The sequence below is a fragment of the Rhinopithecus bieti genome, unplaced genomic scaffold (assembly GCF_001698545.2).
Source record: "Rhinopithecus bieti isolate Rb0 unplaced genomic scaffold, ASM169854v2 scaffold_4553, whole genome shotgun sequence".
Lineage (NCBI taxonomy): Eukaryota > Metazoa > Chordata > Mammalia > Primates > Cercopithecidae > Rhinopithecus > Rhinopithecus bieti.
The window spans coordinates 983,098-1,006,551 of record NW_016804694.1 but is presented as its reverse complement, the minus strand read 5'-3'; the positions used below and the strand labels follow the sequence as shown (position 1 = coordinate 1,006,551).

The 23,454-nt window shown below is 47.1% G+C and overlaps 1 protein-coding gene across 2 annotated transcripts in view; it reads right to left on the bottom strand.

The window, feature by feature from the left end:
• The window catches only part of PNPLA1 (patatin like domain 1, omega-hydroxyceramide transacylase), a 41,346-nt gene that overhangs the window by 11,868 nt on the left and 6,024 nt on the right, over positions 1-23,454 (bottom strand). The window contains exons 2-5 of one of the 2 annotated variants that reach the window (XM_017870045.1): positions 4,567-4,799; positions 3,068-3,133; positions 1,789-1,998; positions 766-826 (exon numbers count right to left, since the gene is read on the bottom strand). In XM_017870045.1, the coding sequence (XP_017725534.1) occupies positions 766-826; positions 1,789-1,998; positions 3,068-3,133; positions 4,567-4,799 (570 nt within the window). Of the gene's footprint in view, positions 1-765; positions 827-1,788; positions 2,023-3,067; positions 3,134-4,566; positions 4,800-23,454 lie in introns of those variants that run through there. The other variant, XM_017870047.1, reaches the window with a different exon arrangement.

The window sequence follows — 23,454 nt, the reverse complement described above, 5'->3', positions numbered from 1 at the left end:
CTGGGGCTATAAGCATGTGCCACCATGCCCAGTTAATTGTTTAATTTCATGTAGACATGGGAGTCTCACAATTGCCCAGGCTGGTCTCAAATTCCTGGGCTCAAGTGATCCTCCTGCCTTGGCTTCCTAAAGTGCTGAGATTACAGGCATGAGCCACCACATCCAGTTCTGTTCATTTCTTGTAACAAAGATGTTTGCCATGGAGTTAGCCCATAAAAGACATGTCATTGGAATTGTTTTTTCCACCCTGATAAAGCACAGAGAATATATAGGTAGAGGGACCACCATTCCAAACCTACGCAGGGCAAAGGCTCTTCTCTGTGATTTGCTGGTCACTCAGAGTCTTACACAAATATAAACTAGTGACATCCAGTTCTACCTTAATAATGCGATTTTACTGGAAAGAGAATAAAGTGGAAGAGAATGAAATGACATGAAAATGGAATTCTCCAGGGAGATCTGAACTCTGGATTTCCTAAATAAGAGTTTTTACATTCATAAACATACACGTACAACTGTCCTAGACACTGTGCCCTTAGTTAACCCCAAAGCCTCCTTTACATGGAGATCCTACTTTCTAGACCCAGCGGTCTGGGCTGGGCAATGCAGCCTGTTAGATCCCCACTCCCATTTCCAGCTCTCCCAGGTGAAGGGCGTCTCCAGGTCACAAATTTGGGGGGAATACCCCTCCACTCAGCCCTTCTACTGTTTGAACTGTCCCTACCCTCCAACACTGCCCTTGCCTGGGGCCCCACCAGTACTTACTCAGTCGCCTCAAGTACAAAACTGCATCCTCGTACCCTCGGTAGTAGTAATCATGCAGGATCTGGGGGCGGGGGCACCAGGAGAATAACCAAGGCTGCGGTGATGAAGGGGCCACAGTTCCCCCCATCCAGGGCTGCTACTCCCATTGCTCTTGAACTTTATGTGATGGACTTTTCAAAACGTACCCATCCAGTGTCCCATCCCTCACTATCTGCTAAGAAGAATTGGGGAGCAATTCCTGGTCACACGCCCCCGTGATGCTGCGTTCATGAGTGACACTATTCATGGTGGATCCTCAGCCTCCCCTGGGCAGGAAAGTGTTGGGTGCTCATGGCAGAACCAGACGAGGTGCATCGGGGCCATATGAAGAGCAAAGTTTGGAGCCTGAGTTCAGGTCTCTGGGCTGCCCCTTATTGGCTGTGTTGCTCTCACCTCTCACAGCCTCAATTTCTTCATCTACAAAATGGGGACAGCAATAATATTGGTCACAGAGGATGCTAGAGGATTACATGAGATATTGCCCACAAAGCCTTTTCTGTAAAGGGCCAGATAGTAAATACTTATTTTGGGCTTTGCTGGCCACAGGCAGTCTCTGCCTAATGTTCTTTTCTTTTCTTCTTTTTTTCCCCATAACTCTCTAAAAATGGAAACCCCTTTCTTAGCTCACAGGCTGTACAAAAACAAGCCATAGGCTGGATATGGCCCGTGGGCTGCAGTTTGCCGACCCTTGCTTTGGTACATGAACTGTCTGAGTGGAAGGGTTCAGTTAATATTTCTATCAGCACTTCTGACATCATCTCGCTTTACAGGGGAGAATATTGAAGCCGGAAGAGCTTAAGGCACTTGTTCAAGGTCACACAGCTAGTTAGAAGCAAGGCCAGTAGGCAGGTCTAGGAGGAAGTTTAAGGGATCATTTGAGGGGAGGAGACTCAGATGGAACTTGAGTGGGCCCCAGTGGCTCTCTAACCCCACCCCTAGTCCCTGGTACCTTCCCCTACTCCCCAGACCCCTCCTGCCTCTCACCACCAGGTCCGGGGGGAACAATGCATGGGTCATCCTGGCGATGTTCTCCAGGGAGAACTGGAAGGAGCAGTTGAACATGCGGAAGTCGTGGAAGATGGCGGGGCAGTCCCGGGGACAGATGTCCTGCTGCCCACTGAAGGTGGAGATGGTGATGGCGTCGGTCCAGAAGGCGCAGGGCTGCATGCCTGTGAAGCCCCCATCGATGTACCTCTGTGTAGGGCAGAGTGAGAAATGCTCACCTGGGGCCAGAGTTCTCAGCCCCACTCGGAGTACATCGAAATGGCCCATGGGACATGGTACCAGCTTCAAGGGCCCATCAAGGAAGGTCCAGAAGACCCTTCGGGATAAGCCTGGAGATGGAGGTCCTGGTGGGTGTGTGGTGTGCCCCTGGTCACTTGGTGAGTCCGCACTGGCCTCTGGACTCCCAGCCCGGTGCTCTGTCCTGCACTGATCCTCCCTCTACTATCTTAGTGGCGCTGAGACTGGGGCTCCCAGGGCTCTGTGTGCAGGGGACCCATACTCTGGGTAAAGCAGGAGATGTGCCCCTCTGCCACAGCCCCACCACCTGTTCATCCACGAGCCCTGTCCTTTCTGGGGCTTCTGTTTTCTCACCTATGAATGAAGGACGACAAATACCGAGACTCTAACTCTCAGGCTGGCTGACGTGCAATACGGGCTCCATCAACTACCTGAATCCTAGTCTCTGGCCCTAACTTTCTCTGCATATAAAATGAGGAAGGGGCATGAGCTAGACCATCACTACTCAGAGTGTGGCCCACCCACCAGCAGCATGGGCAGCACCTGAGGCTGGTTAGGGGCGGATCCTCAGGCCCTGCCGCTGACTGCCTGGATCAGAACTTGCGTAGTTTTACGAGACCCCGAGTGATTCACGGGCACATGAAAGTCTGTAAGGCCCTGGCCTAGAGGGCCTCAGAAAACATCCTCATCATTTGAGGTTCCAGGTCCCAGCGCTTCAGGGTCCATCTCCTCTGTTCCGAGAAGTCTGGGAGAGCCTGCCAAGCCTACGGAACCTTGATTTGCCGGGTTCGGCAGTGGGTAGGCGGATCCAGAGAGGAGCCCACCCCAGCTGGAGAAGTTCATCTTAAAGGCCCAGAAAGCCATCTACAATGGGAATTCTGAGTAACAACACGAGAAATTCTCCAACTCTAGGTCCTCCCACTGCATTCTGAGACCACCCCCCTGCTCCCCCAGGTGTGAGTCACAGGGACCCGAGGTCCCCTGGATCCCGGTTCACTTGTCACCATGCTGGAGCACTCACCACACCGCGGTAAGTCGGGGGGATGAGGCCACAGTACACAGGGACGAAGCAGCTGCAGTATAGGGCCTGTATGGAGAGAACAGGGCTGAGATGCCGGAGGCCCAGGGGCGGGGTGGGGATGGCTCGTCTATCAGCCGCTGGGCCATCCACCACCAGCCTGGACCTCCTTAAATCCTAAGTGAAGGTGCCACATTGGGAAGCAAAGCTCCGGGTTCAATTCCTGGTCTGCTTCTCACTTACGGGGTCCTTGGTAACCTACTTGGTCCGTCTGGCCCTGACATCCCAGCATTAAAGCGGGCCGGGGTCCTCAATAGCTTCAGGGTTCCTTCTGATGCTGAACTTTCATGAATCCAGTGGGATTCAACAACCACTAATGTGTGTCAGCAAAGGAGGCTGAGAGGCCCATCCTTGGGAATGCCCTACAAGGGGGAGTGAGCAAGTGGGTGACGGTGCAGTGGGGTGACAGGGGCTTGGTGGAGGTGAGCATGGGCACCATGGCTCCACAAGAGGGGGTGCAGGCAGGGTGGGAGGGGATGAAGGCAAGTGCCCTAGCAGGAGGGAGTGGGTTTCAGCAGGTGTGAAGGCCCAGAGGTCTGGCTTGTGTGTGGTTTGCTAGGGTTGGCATGGTAGGAATGGAAGGTGGGGGAGAGGGCTGGGGAGAGAAAACTGCAGCAGTGGGCGATGAAGTCGGAATGGGAGTGGGTGTGAGGAGGCAGATCTGGAAGAACCAGCTGCTGATAAACCCCGGGGGCCGTGAGGAGTGGAGGAGGTGTCCATGCACACTGCCTATTAATCCCTCATCCCCAGGATTACTGCCAGGCCAGTATGGGATGCAGATGCAGAGGCAAAGGCCCTGTATGTGGGGAAGGAAGGAGAGTGGAGATGTGGGGTGGAAGCCATGCAGCTTAACCCCTTTGTCCCGAAAGACAATGGGACCTATCTGCAGCCCTCTCCAGCAATCATTGTTCATAACTAAAGTTCATATTAATGAGCTGAGGGCAGTGCACTCAGGATTAGCATGCACTTTTCTAAGTGATAACTGATTTGGTAGCAATTCAATCCCTTATCAAGGGCCACTAGAAGTGAGGGGGCAGAAAGGGGACATGGGGGCCTGTCTCCCCTGACTGTTCTCACAAACTGGGAGTAATTCAAGGAGGACGCAGGGCAGCCCAGCCTGGAAGGCCCTGAAAGCGCCCCAGGCCCTCTGCAGGTCACACCTGGGCCTCTGTGAAGCTCTAGGCTTAGCACAGAGGGCCGGGCAGGACCGATGTGAAGGTGAAGCATTGAGGGTGGTGGTCAAGCCTGGTATGTCCTGGGCTTCTGTGTCCATCTCACCTAACACTGCACCTTGCACAGGGAGACACTGGGGGCAAGAAGCAAGGGAAGGACCAGGGAAGTGAGGCAGATGGGTGAGGCATCGGGCTGGGCGGTGGAGAGAGAGCAGGAGCAGCCCTCCCACGCCCCCTCTTTGGCCCTCCCTCCCAGGGCAGCCCCCTTGCCTCAATGAGCTCCTCCTTGGACGTGAACTCTGAAACCACCACACTCTCCCCGTCCGTGAAGCGGGTGAGGCTCACATGGAGCTTTCCCGTGGTGACCTTGTAGGAGTCCTCGGGCAGGACCCGGTACAGAAACTGCCTCATCATCTGCACCATCTTGCAGGATGGGGACAAGGGCCCCAGGAAGGATTTCTTCACCTCGGCCACACCCACATTGAGGACTCTGAGGTACTCATCTGCGAAGGAAGCAGAGAAGAGGGGGTGGTCGGTGCCACCCAGTGGCCAGGGGCCAAGGGAGGTCTAGGGTGGTTTCTCCAACTCATCCAACAAATGGGGAAACCTAGAATTTGGGAGCTGGGAAAGCCCCGGGAATCGGCCTGCTGTCCTGCACGTGAGGAAAGCAAGACCCTGAGGAAGGAAGTCGCTGGCTCCAGAGAGCCCAGAGCTAGGCGATGGTGGAGCTGGACCCAGGCGTCCTGACCTTTGTCCAGGAGTTGCTACGTGACAGATACCTTCTTATCAACAGCTAAAGGAGCACTTTAGCCCAAACACAAATAGCTTTCCACAACTTCTTGTCACTCTGCCTGGAAGTCCACTGCCAGACCACATTTCTAGGATCCTGTATGAGATTCCTATGAAAACACTGGTGCAGTTGGAAGTTGTTCCCAAGTGATGCCTTGGGATACTTGCTTAGTGCCCACTGAGTCTGTGGGCAGGGAGGGGGTGCTGGTCTTGGGCCGGTGAATCGCGTGGAGGAGGTGAACTTTGTCTTGAAACCATTGCGTCATCTTTCCTTTATGGCCCTGGTCCAGGTCTGAGAGAGAGATGACCCTGAGATATGGAGTATGTAAAGCTCGCCTGTGCCATGTGCTCAGAGGCCAGATGTGCTATTCAGGGTGGCAGAAGAGGGTGTAATGTTCCCCACCCCAAGTCCCCAGAATCCCACCAGGGAAGTCTGTGTTGTCAGCTTAATAAGAAGTGATAACTTGCTTAATTCCCACACAATACTAGGAGGTGGGTATTTCTATCTTCCTTTTACTGATCAGGAAACTGAGGCTCATATAGGCAATATAACTTTCCCAGGGTCAGCGTCAGCCAGTTAGTAAGTGGATAAAGTTAGCCTTTCAACCTAGGTTGTGTGACCCCAGAGCCTGGGCTCCTTCTACTATGCTAAGCCAAAAGCTTCTTCTGGAGCTGAGCCCACACCTGCTTTTTGCTGACCACTGCTCATCTCTACCCGGTGCAAGCATTTGGGAAAATCAGGAATGAAAATAGCTCTGGAAAGGATTGCTTTTTTAAGCAACATTTATTTATAAAACGTGCTATAATACGCTATAGGGAAGAACTTTCTTATAGTTAGTGTCATGTAGCAGTGGCTACAAGGGAAGCTGTGTGGTCATGAGTTTTCTGCCATGGGAGGTAACCAGGCAGAGGCTGGATAAGTACCTCTGTCAGAGAGTTTATCAAAAAGATTCCTGCATGAGTGATAGGGCTCAGATTCCTTCCAGTTTTGAGATTCTGGGATTCTCACAGGCACCTCGCAATACATCTGGGAAGTAATCAGTGTGCCTTACTCGCCTATTTATAAACAGAGCAGCTGAGACACAGAGCGGTTAAGTGATTTGCCCAAAGTCACATGGCAATTTGGGGACAAGCCAAAACTAAGGATGCCCTACTCCTCTTGTATTTTACAGTTCACAGATTATTCACCCCAGTCCTGGAGGTAAGATAAGAAGCTTCAGCACCATTTTACAGATGCAGAAACTCACACAGAGAAAAGCTAAGCGTCTTGCCTGAGGTCAGGCAGCCAGGCAGTGATTTTTCTGACTCCATACCCCACCTTCTTTCCCTGGGATTTGGACTGATCTCAGGAATGAAGAGGCTGAGCAAGCCTGGGTTGCCATGGTGACAGCCTTTTTTTTTTTTTTTCAACCTTCGGAATTACACCTGCTTATGTGTAGTAGGGACCGCCCTGAGCAATGGAGCATCATAGCTGTCACCCTCCTACAGGGGAGGGTGCTCCTGGGAGGCAGAAAGGCCCTACAGTTTTAGTAAGGTTAGACTTACCATGTGCCAACAGTGGTAAACAGTGTCTGCCCTCAAGGGAGGGCAGAGGCTAACCCACTCACAGGTGATGCAGCAACTGCTCATTTGGATACCAAGGTGTTGGATCACTGAGGTCTCGCCCATAAGACCAGCTGGGATGGGGAGTCAAGCCGGGGCAGGGAATTCTTAGTGAGCAGCTTAACACCTTGCAAGGGTCAATGGCTTTTCCCATGATACCTGGGAGCCAGGAACGCCTGATCTCCCAGCAGAAGCCACCCTTGGGAGGGAAGCAAGGAAATTTGTTCTTATTGCAAAAATCAGACATGCTCATTATGGAAAAACTTTTAAAAATGCAGATAAGCAGAAAAAAAAATTAAAATGTCTTGGAATCCCTCCTCCTAGTGACTAACATTTGGTCTGTCTCCTTAAACTATATAGTTTATTTTTATTCATACTTATAAAGGGTCATACAATACATACTATTTGTAATTTGCTTCTTTCACCTAATCTGTTGTGAATGTTTTTCCAGGTCAACAAATATTCATTTATGACCTAATTTGTTTTTTCAAATAAAGTTTTGTTCTGTCACCTAAACTGGACACCATGATAGCTCACTGCGCCCTGGAATGCCTGTCTCAAGCAATCCTCTCACCTCAGCCTCCTGAGTAGCTGGGATTACAGGCATGTGCCACCACACCCAGCTAATTTTTTTATTTTTGTAAAAATAGGGTCTCATTATGTTGCCCAGGCTGGTCTTGAACTCCTGGTCTCAAGCAATCCTCCCACTTTGGTCTCACAAAGTGCTGGGATTATAGGCATGAACCACTGCACCCAGCCTATGCTCTAATATTAAAAGCAGTATGGAAAGCTGTTGTAAGGTTATACCATTATTTATTGATCAGGAAACCAAGAGTGGTTGGCTATTTAGTTTGTTTCATTGCTTTTCTAAATAAATGATGCAATGAACAATCTCATGCTAGCTTCTTTATCCAGATACTTATTTTCCTTAGGATAAATTCCTAGAAGTGAGAATGCTAGGTCAAAGGCATGCATATTTAAAGTCTTATAATGCTTACTTTAATGGTGGCTTTAGTATATTATTCATCTACAGTCAACTCACCTATTCAGTGGTGGGAGTGGGTGACAGGAACAAAACATTGGACAAAATAATGGAAACAGTGTCGACATTCCAAAGTACTGACATCGGAAAATGGTGCTATCTGGAAATTATCAATGCTCTAGCCAGTCATGTAGCCTGGGAGGAAGAGGGCAGGAAGTTGTCTGATTCTCTCAGTCTAGCTCTGCTGCTTCTGGCTGAAGCCACACACCAAAAAATACTGTTAGCTCTGCATCTTCTTAGTTCTCTCCAGGTGTGTGTGTAGGGGGGTGGGTGTGTATGTGTGCGTGTTCCTGTCTGTCTTCAAAGTCTCTGACTGTCTTTCTCTGTGTCTCTCTTTGTCTCTGTCTCTGTCTATCTCTCTTCTTTCTCTCTCACCCAGCAACTAATCTGGTTAAACAAATCCATGTTGGTAGAAAGTTAAGTGTTAAGCACAGCAATTGCTGGGTGCTGAGAGAGGGGATAAATTTAGCTTACTTCTTTATGTATTACCATATTTTCCAGCACTTTCTCCCATTTAAAGGCCTCCTTCCGAGCTGCATGTTGCCAGGCTCTGAGACACAGAGTCCCATACTAACCACAAGAAGATTATTAGAAGCAGCACCGCAGACCCAGTGTGTCCTGATCAGGGTACTCACGGTTGACTGTTCCCACCCCTCAGCCCACCCTAGGCACATCCACTTCTGCTCAGAGCAGGGGTTTCTCTGAGGGCAAATCTAGTTCTCCTCCTTCTCTGACAATAGCCTATCACTGAGCTTTGCCCATAGGAAGGTCTTCAGAAACTTCCCCTGAGGGCTGGAAATTCCTCCAGGGCAGAGATGGGCCATACTCTATGCCCATCAAGCCTCTCAGTATGTGAACAAAGGAATACAAAAACCTGAGAGCAATGGAGATGCCCCCAAGGAAGAGCTACTTGACTTAATTACCCAATAAAAGCTTGAAGGCAAGATCATCCCAGATAGATGGATAGACAGCAGAGTTAACAATATTGATTAGTGTGGTCAGCTCACCAGGTTTTATGAGTCTAATGTGCCAAGAAAAATAAATAAATAAGATGCTGGGTCAATGCTGGGTGTGGTGGTTCATGCCTGTAATCCCAGCACATTGGGAAGGTGAGATGGGAGGATCGCTTGAGCCCAGGAGTTTGAGACCAGCTCTGGCGACATAGCAAGACCCCTGTATTTACAAAAATTATAATAATAATAATAAAATTAGCCAGGCATGGTGGCATGCTGCTGTCGTCCCAGCTACTTAGGAGGCTGAGGTGGGAAGATCACTTGAGTCCGGGAGGTCAAGGCTGCAGTAAGCCATGATTGCACCACTGCACTCCAGCCTGGATGACAGAGTGAGACCCTGCCTCTAAAAAATAAAATGTAAAAAGATGTTGAGACCGGGAGATTTTTGAAGGGCACTTGGAAGCTATATTTCCAAGTTTCAGCCACTCAGAGACTCTTTCTTTTTTTAAATTAAATTTTTTTTTAGAGACAGGGTCTCACTCTGTTGCCCAGGCTCCTCAAAGCATCCTCCCACCTCAGCCTCCTGAGTAGCTGGAACTACAGGCATGTGCCACCATACCAGATAATTCTTTTTATTTTGTAGAAACAGGGTCTCTAGCCCTGTTGCTCAGGCTGGTCTCAAACTCCCTAGCTCAAGCAATCCTCCCACCTCAGCCTCCCAAAGTGCGGGGGTTACAGGCGTGAGCCACTGTGCCCAGCTTATCAGAGAGTCTTTCCGTGACCACATCCATTTCTTGGAAAGAGCTTAGGCTTTGGAGCCGGGCAGATTTGGTTCAAATCCCAGCTTCACCACATGCTATCTAGATCATCACTGGCCACTTAAGTAACATCTTTCATCCTCAACTTTGTTGCCTGTGAAATTAGTCTAAGAATACCTACCTTACTGGATTATGAAGAGGCAGACAGCTTTTAAAGTGCCTGCATACAGTAAATGCTCAAACACTGGGTATGGCAATCATTCCTTATGTGACAAGGCATTTGGATGTTTCGGACTCTCAGCCTACTCATCTGAACAGAAGAGAGTGATCCCGGCCGCCACATCCTTATCAAGCTGTGGTCAGGCTCAAGTGTGGAATCACAAGAGCAAAATACGAGCGTGGAGCGAGAGGGTGTGCCCCAGTTTCAGAATAGTGTAGGCCTGACTGGGAGAACACTCCCTCTCCTGTCAACTTGGGGGATCCTACAGATATAGTAGGGGGAAAGAGGGGCTAGAAAAATCATCAAAGGGGAAGAAAAGGGATAATTGTACATGTGTTTATTTGTTTAGGTGGATAATGCTCCCCCTACACGAGGGCAAGGATGGTCTCTGTCTTGTTCATTCCTTTGTCTCTAGCACTCAATATAGTGCCTGGAATACGGTCGGCACTTAAGCAACATGCACGCAGGCATGAATAATGGATAAATGAACGAACTCTAGACCTGAAGCGGGATATTGAGGCCCAGAGAGAGAAGTCGCTATTCAAGATGACCCAGAGGATGAAAACAGAAGGCTTCTCTTCCCCATCTCCATGTGGCCTCTTGCTAAATGAAAAATCATAGAAAGACGGGCTCTTGGGGCTGGTAATTTAAGCTGCTGAGGATGCCGTTCACAGGGGGCCGCAATTAGGTCTGCAGTGAGGGATGGATCCGCCACAGAGGATGGGACTGCGGGGCCCCAGGCTCAGGGCACACTGGTAGCCTAGCAACAACCTCCGGTTCAGCCAATCACTGCCAGGCGCCGCCGCCGGCCCTGCTCCCAGAGCAGCGTGCGTGGTGGGCAAGCGCGGAGCAGGGGGCGCAGCAGCCCCTGGGGAGGCGCCGACGAATGCTCAGAATCCCAGCATGGAGCACCTGAGAACTGGCTGCTCCTATCTGGTCCCTAATTGCAGACTGAATTGTAATCTGCATTTTCCTGTGGGTATATCTTGAATACCCGACCCCAACGTAATAATAATAATTGTTATAATCTTAACAACAATCATTTCCCTAAGCAGGCTTTCCCACCTATTATCTCAGTTTATTTTCACAGTGACAGCCAGCCTCCGAGGAGCAGTGACCCTGGTTTATTTACCATTTTATTTCTATGCCCTACACTGCAGGGGTATTGATTGAAAAACAGTTTGGCTTGAAGCTACAGTGCCACTACTGGAAGGTTTACAGAGACCCTTTGGGGCAGTGAGTTTTCAGTTAGGGAGCCTTTGTTCAAAAGAAATCTTAAGTGGAAACTCAATATATAAAACAACAAAAAATGTGGCTGTTCTGGGTTGAGGCTGTTCTGAGACTCTGTCCCATCACCCCACCTGCCCTAGGAAGGTAGCCCCCAAAACACTGCCCTGAGACTCCTAAGATTCTGGGATCCTAGGTCAGAAATAGGAGTCCCAACGAATTCTCACATTTTACAGGTAAGAAATCCTGCCCAGGAAAAAGGTGAGGCTCAATAAATATCGGCCGGATGGATGGATGAGTGGATGGATGGTTGGTTAGATGGATGGATGGATAAAGGAGGGACATACCCTGGGACCTAGGTCACACAGTTTCTGTTTGCAGAAATAGAACAAGAATGTATGTGAAAACTCACATTTTTCTCTCTGTCCTGAATGCATTATAGGCTTTCACCAACAGCAAAACAACTCTGACCTATTTAGCACTTCAAACCAAACCAAACAAAACAATGTTTTTAATGGATAATAACAATCCTCCACATAGACCTTCTTCTAACCCTAAGAGTTTACTAAAGAATTGGATTTAAAAGTTTAGACTGGCTTATATCCGGTTGTCATGGAAACAGAAGTGTCTTCCGCTGATTCATCACCTGTGCTCCTAGCAAGGTATCCATAGAACTCTTTGCTTGCCCTCAGGTAGAGGGCCTGGGGCCTCAGCCCTCACCCCACTATGAGTTTTTCCCCCCAGAATTCAGGCACAACCTCCAACATCCCACTGCAGGTTCTTACTGATCACCCTGAGGTGAAACAGGCAGAGAGGGAATGCATCTAGAAAGTTCCCTGGAAATGATCATGTATTCAGGGCCATTACCCCTGCTCTTTTCTCTGTTTTCTTTGGTGGACCCAGAAGTCCTTTTGGGATCCTGCTCCAAGGTAGGAATTAATACTGCCTCCCATCTAGGCTGTGGCCTCTCCTGCCCTATAGATTCTCCCTGCACTACCAAGGCGACACTGGGATGATGCCACAGCTGTGAACTGAGTCACCCCCTAGTCTTAAGACTCAGCTGGACTTCAGGTCTGATGGGGCAAACCGCAGGCAGTGTGCTCTATCAACACTGCTTCTAACTTGTGCTCCCATAGGGATGCATACTAGACTCTGAGTTAGGGCATAGCAGGAGATTCTTTCTTTTTCTGTTTTTTCTTTCTTAATTTTTTTTAGAGATAGGGTCTCACTACATTGCCCAGGCTGGACTTGAACTCCTAGGCTCAAGTGATCCTCCTGCCTCAGCCTCCTGAGTAGCTGGGGCTACAGGTGCATCATCACGCCCAACTGAGGAGATTCTTCCTTACGTGCTGATTTCATGATTACAGAGTTGGGTTACCCACAGGATTCAAGGGTGAACTCCTAACTCAGGGGAACCAAAAAAGTCTGGAGGTTTATTTACCATTTGTTTGGCTGTCTTCCCCCTAGAATTGGAAAAGAGCTCAACTGTTTTTCTTGAATTTGAGCCCAAAGTGAAGCAAATAAAACAATGCTATTTTAATACTAAGTGAGTGGGTTTAAAAATGGATCCACCAAATGCAGTGTGGAATCCTGGATTGGATTCTGGGACAGAAAAGAGACATTAGTAGAAAAACTGGTGACATTCTAGTAAGTCTGCAGTATAGTTAATAGGAATGTACCAATATTAATGTCTTAGTGTTGGCAAATGGACCATGGTTATGTAAGATGTTAACACTAGGGGAGACTGGGTGAAGGATATGCAGAACTTTGTACTATTTTAGCGACTTTTCTGTGAAGCTGACATTATTCCAAAATAAAAGTTTATTATCAAAATTTTAAAACACAGATCGACCATCCTGGCTAACACTGTGAAACCCCGTTTCTACTAAAAAAAACAAATACAAAAAATTAGCTGGGCGCGGTGGCAGGCACCTGTAGTCCCAGCTCCACGGGAGGCTGAGGCAGGAGAATGGCGTGAACCCGGGGTGCGGAGCTTGCAGTGAGTGGAGAGTGCACCACTGCACTCCAGCCTGGGCGACAGAGCCAGACTCTGTCTCAAAACAAAACAAAACAAAACAAAACAGATCAAGTCAGGTGCAGTGGCTCACGCCTGTAATCCCAGCACTTTGGGAGGCCAAGGCAGGCGGATTACGAGGTTGGGGTTCAAGACCAGCCTGGCCAAGATGGTGAAACCACGTCTCTACTAAAAACACAAAAATTAGCCGGGCGTGGTGGTGGGCGCTTGTAATCCCAGCTACTCAGAAGGCTGAGGGAGGAGAATTGCTTGAACCTGGGAGGTGGAGGTTGCAGTGAGCTGAGATCTTGCCACTGTACTCCAGCCTGGGCAACAGAGCTAGACTCTTGTCTCAAAAAAATTAAATTAAATTAAATAACACACACACATACACACAGATCAAGCAAGGCTGTTGGGGATACAGTGTCTTGCACTCACAGGAGCTCAGTTAGCACCTTCTGATACCGGGGGATGGATTAACATATGTCACCTACGTGAGTTGTTTTCCAAATAGATGTTCCTACTGTGTAACGAACACATTCAGAGCTTTACCAGATCTTCCATTCAATGTTCTTCTACTAAAAAGTCCAAGGGATTGTTTGGGGGAAATGAATCTTTACCCATTTGGATGGAGAGATTTAAACATGTAAAGCATAAGTTCCTTTGAGTGAGATGGAAGATACTGGGTCCAACATGGTAGTGGGAGTTACAACAACAACTACACAATGACACCATCTCCATAATATTGTATAAAAAGTCCTTTTGTATTTGTCATGCCATTCGATCTCACTTTCTTTCTTTTCTCTTTTTTTTTTTGAAACAGAGTTTCGCTTTTATTGCCCAGGCTGGAGGGCAATGGCACGATTTCGGCTCACTGCAACCCCCCCACCTCCTGGGTTCAAGTGATTCTCCTGCCTCAGCCTCCTGAGTAGCTGGGATTATAGGTGCCTGCCACCACACCTGGCTAATTTTTTGTATTTTTAGTAGAGACAGGGTTTCACCATGTTGGCCAGGCTAGTCTCAAACTCCTGACCTCAGGTGATCCACTTGCCTTGGCCTCCCAAAGTGCTGGGATTACAGGCATGAGCCACTGCATCCGGCCTGATCTCACTTTCTTAACCAATGTATAAATAATTGCTTGACCCATGGAGTGTAGCAAGAAAGCTGTCATGTTGCTTGCAAAGCAATTTCTGAAATCATGATTAGAGAGGATGTAGAATGTAGACATTTAGAGAAATACCAGTCTTGGCTCTGTTGTATAAACCTGGGAAAATCATCTAATCTCTCTAAATCCCTGTTTCCTCATTTGTAAAGTGAATATAAATATAGTATCTGCTTCATAAGGTTGTGAGGGGATTAGAGTAAATGATGCATATGAAGCACTTAGCACGGGACCTGGCACATTCTAAGTGCTTGGTAAATAGCTGTTATTCGAAAGACACTAGGATGTGAATTTGAGCAGAATACCTTTTTAGAGAAAACACTGCCATCTCAGATAACTAATTTTTGGAGTGATTTTTAATGAAGACATTTTGATTCTGAAAGTGTACCCAGCAGCCAGGACTGAAATCCAAGTTACATCTGGGCAACATATACACGTACACACCCACTCACACTCACCTACACACCTGCAACAGGAAAAAATGGAGGTTCTCATTCAGGTCTTAAGGAACTTCCAGCTCCAGTAGTATGGTGGGCTGAGCTAAAGAGGAACCTCTTCAGCTTCAGAAACAAGAGATCAGGTGCTTTGGCTCATGCCTGTAATCCCAGCACTGTGGCAGCCAGAGGCAGGCGGATCGATTGAGGCCAGGAGTTCAAGACCAGTGTGGGTAACATAGTGAGACCCTGTCTCTACAAAAAAATTAAAAAATTAGCCAGACATGGTGGCACGTGCTTCTAGTCCCAACTACTCAGGAGGCTGAAGCAGGAGGATCGCTTGAGCCCAGGAATTCGAGGTTACAGTGAGCTATGATGGCACCTCTGCACTCCAGGCTAGGTGACAGAGAGAGACTCTGTCGCAAACAACAAAAACAACAACTATAACAATAAAAAACGCAATATTAAATAAAATATAAAACAAAGTTGTAAGACATGGTTGAACTCACGAGAAAGGAAGAAATGAAGAGGGAACTGAAAGTCAGTGACATGAGAAGGAAAACTGATGATGTGGTAACTGCGGGGACTGTTACCAGACCAGAAACTGGCAGGGACAGGGACTGCATTATTGGGCTGGGTGAACTGAGACTTCTGCTTAAAGCTAGGACCCTCCAAAGGCTGCCTGGGGTATTGCAAGGTGCCAGTGGCTTGTGTCTGCACAGGGATCCGGGTGAAAAAACACAGTCTCCCATAAAAATGGAAGACCCAAATCTGTATTACATATGGTTTAGAGCTTGAATTGATACAACCTACAGAGTAATTAACATGAAAAGTGTTCCCAAGTCAGCAATAATCCTAGGGTGTTTGGCCAGAGCCAGTGCAGACTAGCTGAGATGGGTCCTTCCACTGCTGGGGCCACACAGAATTCCCGCAGAAAAACCAAGTCCTTGTGCAGATGAGCTCATGATTACCATGGAAAACATTGCTCAGACCAGGCTGGATTCCAGTCATCTTTGTTTTTGTTTGTTTTTTGTTTTTTTTCTTTTTGAGACGGAGTCTCACTGTGTCACCAGGCTGGAGTGCAGTGGTACAATCTTGGTTCACTGCAACCTCTGCCTCCCGGGTTCAAGCATTTCTCCTGCCTCAGCCTCCCGAGTAGCTAGGACTACAGACACATGCCACCATGCTAATTTTTGGATTTTAGTAGAGACAGGGTTTCACCATGTTGGCTGGGATGGTCTTGATCTCCTGAACTCGTGATCCACCTGCCTCTGTCTCCCAAAGTGCTGGGATTACAGGCGTGAGCCACCACACCCGGCCTGTTTGTTTTAATAAAATTTAATTCGTTCTCTGGGACATTCTTGAGTTTGGAAAGTGCTGCTTTATCTATGCTTTTCTATTTCAAGGTAATTTTATTTTCACGTATTCATCCATTCATTCAATATTCATTTTTCAAAGACTTATTTTGTGACTAATATTTGCCAAGCACTGGGCCAGGAATGCATCCATGACTTCTTTTGTCTTTCACCATAATGTCCAAGGGATGTGTTTCCAATTATCCAAGTTACAGATGGCAAAACCAAGGGCAAGATGGGTCCCTGGCCAGCCAAAAACCCACGGAACTCAGGGGCAGAGTTGGAAGTTCAGCCCCAGCCCTCCTCCTTCCTGGGAACTGTATTCTCCACCAATCCTGACCATGTCTCATTCCTCAACTGAGTGACAAAGACGGGTGCATGAGTGACCAAGGAAAGGAGTTACTAAAGCGAGGTTCTCACAGAGGAAGCCCAGTGCCAGTCCCAGTGGACCAGAATACACCTTGAGCCACCTATCAATGACTATAACCAGCCAGCCTCAGCTCCAGGACCCCAGGAGAATTTCAGTTATTGGACGGGCAGGAGCTGCCAAAGGTAGCACTAGCCTGGGTGTGGGAGGCCGATCAAAATACTTCTCCAGTGCTCTGTCTCCACGGGAGCAGTTGTGCTGGGTCCTGTTGTGCACACATTTGCGGGGCAGGGGGCAAAACATACAGCTCCTCTGGATCTCTCATGTGTTTTGCAAGATCCCTTTGAAGCCTGTTTCCTGTCCAGAGGGACAAGCCACCTTCCTTTCTGAGAACACAAGCATGTTTGCACCAGGGGGTAACTACCCCTGCAGATCTCTCAGCCTGGAACTCTTTTCCCTCAGTGCACGTGGCTGTCTCCTAGCTTCATCCACCTCAGAGGGGCCTTCACAGGCCAGCCCACCCAACACTGTGCCCTTGTGTCACTCTCCCATCCTTTCCCTGCTTTATCTTCTCCTTTGAGCACGCATGCTGGCCTTTTTTATATGTTTAATTTTCTACGGTTTAATTTCACCAAGAGAATGTCAGTTTCATGAGGGTGAACATCCACTTTGTTCACCGCCAGATCCCCAGGACCTAGAATGAATGAGCGAATGAATCATCTATTTCATCACCATAATTCAGCCAAAATCTGATCCTCAACCTCCTTGTCTGCATCTTGTGGGAACCAGGCTCAAACAGTGATTCTCAAACTTTAAAAGAAATTACTGAAAGATTTTCTTCAAATATAATTTTAGAAAGATCCCCCATGTATAAGATGGACAACAGCAGGGCTGTACTAGTGCAGCCAGGGCTTCCGATGTGTCTCTCCCCTGCTTTTCCTCCCCATCTGCACAACCCTATGGATCCCCGGAACACAGTTTGGAAACTAGTGACCTAAGTGAGGTCTGTCTCCAACTAGTCACTTTCTCTCCCAGGGTCTAAATACAATTACCTGTAAAATGAGGGAGTTGGACTTGCTGACCTTGACACTGTAATATCCTAGCATTATCCATATCCATAACTACAGAAAATCATCCAAGAGCCAGGGAAACTACAAAATACAAATTGCAAAGACACATTCAGTGTCACACTGGCCAATAGCCAGCAAACACCAGGAGTTTATCAAGGAGCTCTTGTTTTATGAGCAGTTTGTGGGAGCCATAGGACCCACAAGATCTCAGATCGCTCAACCAACCTAGTTGATGAAATGAGACAACGTATCTGTAACAGTTAAGGCTGTACAACATCAAATGCTAGAATAGGTAGACAGATTTTATGGGCAAACTGGACATCATGGAAAAGAGAGATGGAGTGGGGTAAAATGGGATGGTGTCTGGGGAGAAGGTTTTCTCTCTGAAACGGGGGCAGAGGGTCATTCTAGGCAGGGGAACAGTAGGTGCCATGGTACACTGCCCAGGCCCCTTGCTGCAAGACCGAAGCTCTCATGCTCCCACTGCCAGAAGGGCAGCTGCTGGTGGGCCAGAGCTGAGTCTTTTCCCAGACAACAAACTGGACTTGACTTTGTGATTGTTTGTTTGTTTGTTTGTTTTTAGAGACATGGTCTCACTCTGTCGCCCAGGGTGGAGTGCAGTGTGGCACAATTGTAGTTCATTGCAGCCTCAGACTCCTGGGCTCAAGGGATCCTCCCACCTCAGCCTCCTGAGTAGGTAGGACTGTAGGGATAAGCCACCACACCTGGCTAATTATTTTACTTTTTGTAGAAACAGGGTCTCACTTTGTTGCCCAGGCTGGCCTCAAACTCTTGGCCCTAAGCAATTCTCCCACCTCAGCCTCCCAAAATTCTGGGCTCACAGGCACGAGCCACGGCACCTGGCCAACTTTGTGATTATGAAGTCATGGTCTTGGTCTCAGGCAGGGGCAGAGTTTCTCCAGGATCCTCATGCCATTGATTATGGTTGTTGCAACGCAGACTGCTAGTTGTCCCCAATACCCATTTTCCCCTTCTTCTTTCGTAATTGAACCTCCGATTTTTAGCTGGCCACATGGCCTCCCAAAATAAAGTCTACATTTCCTAGGTTCTCTTGCAGTCAGGTGTGACCATGTGACTAAATTCCAATCCATGGGATGTAGCTGACAGGATGTGTGTCACCTCCAAGTCCTGCTCTAAAGGACTGTGCCCTTCCCTTTTCCCTTTCCGACTAGCTGGAGTGCAGACATGGCAGGGGGCACTTGGACCACAGGAGAGGCTACACCTTTCAATTCCCGACGTCAGTTGACTTGCACTATTTACCATGCTCTGGAGGCATCACGTTTCCCCACTGCGTGGCTTTGTTGTGTTGTCATGCTATGTCTTTGCTGGAAGCCTTGGTTCCTGCCCAACCTGTCTCTACCTGTCCAACTTCTACTCACCTTTCAAGCACGGACTAGCCCAAATGCCACTTCTATGAGGCCTTCCATGTTTGGAAGTGTTTTCTCCATCCCTCTGCACTCCTATGCCTTATAATTCTCTAACATTCAATTGCAACTTTCTTTTTTTTTTTTTTTGAGATGGAATCTTGCTCTGTCACCCAGGCTGCAGTGCAGTGGCGTGCGATCTCAGCTCACTGTAAGCTCTGCCTCCCGGGTTCAAGCCATTCTCCTGCCTCAGCCTCCCAAGTAGCTGGGACTATAGGCACCCGACACCATGCCCCGCTAATTTTTTGTATTTTTGGTACAGACGGGGTTTCACTGTGTTAGCCAGGATGGTCTCGATCTCCTGACCTCGTGATCCACCCGCCTCGGCTCTCAAAGTGCTGGCATTACAGGCATGAGCCACCGCACCAGGCTCAATTGGAACTTTCTTGCATTATAACTATTTGGTAGCTGCCTTTAAGCTTGAGTAAGTTCCTTGTAGCAGGATCAGAGTTTCATTTTGTGTTATATCTTCACATCCTCTGCAGGGCCTAGTATATGCTCAACTAACACAGAAGGAAGGAGGAAGGGAGGGAGGGATGGAGGGAGGAGAGGGAGGGAGGAAGGAAGGAAGGAAGGAAGGAAGGAAGGAAGGAAGGAAAGGAAGGAAGGAAGGAAGGAAGGAAGGAAGGAAGGAAGAGGGGAGGGAGAGGTGGAGAGAAGGAAGTTGATTGGAGGGGGACGAGATCTGGCTTGCCAGTTTTTTATTTTTATGGGGAGAAAGGTGCCAAGAAGTAGCTTAAGTGGGAGTAGGGTTTTAAGTCTGCCAAATCACTATTCTTCAATAAGAAACATTTTATTTTCAAAATTATGCAAATGCAGCTTCAAGGCATGTTTCCAACCCCACTTCTGACAAGATTGGAAACTCTGGACCCCCCAGTGGCAATCACGGAGACCACCCCTCCTAGGTGAATGAATGGATTAATGAAGGTTACCACCTCTCTAGTAAAACCAGGCACTGTGTTAAGTGCTTTTACAAACATTTGCATGTGACTTGAACTGGCCTGGTCGCAAAACTGGGCATACATGCCAGAAGATGCACCTCTGCCACCTCAGCTTTCACAGGAAAAAAACACAGGATCTCAGGACAGAAAAGCCCCAAGCTGGCTACAAATGTAGGGACATGACCTTGAAGAGGGCCTCAGAAAATGCTAGCTGGGTGTGGTGGCTCATGCCTGTAATCTCAGCACTTTGGGAGGCTAAGGTGGGTGGATTACTTAAGGTGAGGAGTTCGAGACCAGCCTGACCAATATGGTGAAACCCTGTCTCTACTAAAATACAAAATTAGCTGCGTGTGGTGAGGGGTGCCTGTAAGCCCAGTTACTCAGGAGGCTGAGGCAGAAGAATCTCTTGAACCCAGGAGGCAGAGATTGCAATGAGCTGAGATCACACCACTGCATGCCAGCCTGGGCAACAGAGCAACACTCTGTCTCAAAAGAAAAAAGAAAGGAAGGAAGGAAGGAAGGAAGAAAGAAAGAAAGAAAGAAAGAAAGAAAGAAAGAAAGAAAGAAAGAAAGAAAGAAAGAGAAAGAAAGAAAATGCTATAGGTAAAAGAAAGATCCCATTTCCCATAGCAATAAAAAATAAAACTACAAGGGAAAAATAAATCTAATAAAACACACAACATCTTTACTGAAGGACAAATAAAAGACCAGAATAGAAAGATCAACTGTATTTATAAATGGGAAGATGCAATTTCAGTCAAAAGCCCAGCAGAGCTTTTCACATGGGGCGGGGAAAGGGCCAAACATAATGGAGGCAATATTTGAAGAAGAAAAAAGGAGGAGGAAAAGGAGGAGATTGCTTGTCATAGGTGACGAACCCCTTATTATAAGACTATAATGATTAAAACAGAAATAGATAAATGAGCCAACAGAATAGAAGAGACACTTGAATATTCCAGATGCAGCATTTCAAGTAAGTGTCGAGATAGCCTCTAATTGGCTATCACATGGCAAAACAATTTAAAAATTAGATCTCTACCTCAACCATCAACAAAATGAATTCCTGAGGAATTAACCTAAATATGAAAACTTTAAAACTTTTGAAAGTCAATGTAGAAGAAATAATTGTGATAAAGATATTTTATAACACATATTATATAAGAGGATGGCCAGGTGCAGTGGTTTACACCTGTAACCCTTGCACTTTGGGAGGCTGAGGAGGGAGGATCGCTTGAACCCAGGAGTTCAAGACCAGCCTGGGCAACATAGTGAGACCCTGACTTTACGAAAAAATTTTTAAAATTAGCCGGGCATGGTGGCGTGCACCTGTGGTCCCAGCTACTCAGGAGGCTGATGCAGGAGGATCACTTGAGCCTGGGAGTTCGAGGCTGCAGTGAGCCATGAATGTGCCACTACACTCCAATGTGGGTGAGAGAATGAGACCCAGTCTCAAAAACAAAACAAAACCCAAATTGTAAGATGAAAAGATGGATACATTTGACAGTATTAAAATTAAAATCTGAGTAACTAAAGACATCAAAGCAAAATAAAAATACAAGAAATAGAGTGTGAAAAGAGAGGTGCATTGTGAATAACCGGTGAATGATAAGTGTACAGAAAATACAAAGAACATCTACACATTAAAGAAAAAAGATAACTCAGTAGGAAAAAGCAGGGAAATGTGGTGAGCAGGCAAGTTGCAGAAGAGGAAACGTCTAGTGGTCAATAAGTACGTGGGGATGCTGAACATCACTAGCAATCAGGATAGGTAGATTAAATACAGTAGATGAGATACAATTTCACATTTGTTAGATTGGCATAAGATTTTCAAGTGTGACATTGTGGGGAAATTAGAACTCATATCTGCTGCTTGTGATTAAATTGGTACAACTGCTTTGGAGAGTAACTTATCAAAGTCAATAACAAAGTTAATGACACAAATACCCTAGAATGATATACATTCCATGTGAGCATGGGAGACACAAACAAGCATGGTTGTAACAACAAGGAAATTGGTCATATCCATCAATAAAATGACTAACTGTACTGTGGCATAGGAATACAGAGACTTGAAGAAAAACCGGAGACCTAGCCCTGGTTCCTTTTCGGCTTCTAACTAACAAAGGGACTTTTGCTTTACATAGAATGCTGTCCCCAAGATATTCTTGGGCTCATTCTCTTACCCACTTCAGTTCTGTGTGGAAATTCCACCTGCTCAGAGAGACTCCCCGACCCTGTCTCCGCACCCCTTAACATTGCATTGTTAAGCAGGGCAATTTAAAGGATAAGAATGTAGACTCTGGCTAGACTGGGTTCAAATTCTAGCTTTACCAAGTGCTATCCGTGTGACTGTAGGCAAGTTATTTAAATTTTCTGTGACTCAGTTTCCTCCTCTGTAAAATGGGGATCATAACAGTTTTCACCTGGGAGGGCTGTTGTGAGGACTGAATGAGTTAATATGCCAGAGGTAGAATGGTGCCTGATATAAAGGAACTGCTAGTTAAGAGTAAATTGTATGGCAGTTAAAATGAGTGAATGAACTAGACTGGAGTGACACTGACAAGTCTCATAAACGTACTGCTGAGTGGACAGAGTGAGTCCCACACACACCTCCCTCACCCTTCCCTGGACTTCTGCCATCATTATGAGCAGCCCACAGTCCAGTCCTTGATTACACCCCACTGCTTGATGTCCTTTTTATAGGTTTTAGTTCCCACCACTGCTGTCCATGACCATCACAGCCTGGCCAAGTAGGCTTGCAGCGGTATTCATCAAACTGAATGAGTTAAATTAGTTCTGAAAAGTCTTTTTTTCTTTCTTTCTTTCTTTTTCTTCTTTTTTTATTATTTATTTTTTTTTAATTTTTTAATTTTTTTTTTGCGATGGAGTCTCCCTGTATTACCCAGTCTTGTCTTGAACTCCTGGACCCACACAATCTTCCTGTCTTGGCCTCTCAAAGTACTGGGATCACAGGCATGAGCCACTGCGCCCAGATGCTATATTTTAAGATGACATAAAGACAGAAGAGTGAGAGTAATGAAGCAGATGAGCAACGCAGGTGTCTGGAAAAGGAAGGAGAATCCCTGCACCAGGTGTTTCCAAGGCAGGAATTCTGTGACTCCAGGACAGAGTGGGGGTTGTCACCCTAGCCCCATTCTGAAGGCCTGGAGTTCACTGTGGAAGAGCCATTAACGGCTACATTCACAGAAGACTGTGTTAAAAAGATCTGGAAAGATCCATGCCTAGCCCTTAGCACTGGCTAAAGGAGGGACGGTGGGATTACGGGCACCCAGGCAAATGGAGGCTTTCTTTCTACTCTTTATTTATTTATTTATTTATTTGAGACAGAGTCTGGCTTTGTTACCTAAATTGGGTTTGTTACCTAATTGTAGCAGCACGATCTCACTGCAACCTCCGCCTCTGGGGTTCAAGCAATCTCCCACCTCAGCCTCCCGAGTAGCTGGGACCAAAGGTGTGTACCACCACGCCTGGCTAATTTTCGTATTTTTTTAGTAAAGAAGGGGTTTTGCCATTGGCCAGGTTGGTCTTGAACTCCTGATTCACCTGTCTCAGCCTTCCAAAGTGCTGGGATTACAGGCATGAGCCACCGTGCCTGGCCTCTTTCTACTTTCTACTTCAAACATTTTCACATTGTTTGAATTTTGTCCAGTGAGAAAAATGTGTTTATTACTTGTGAGATATTAAAAAGAAAAAAAATCTTATATATTAGAGGTACTCAGTGAATGGGCATTACTATTATTCTTTTTTTTTTTTTTTTT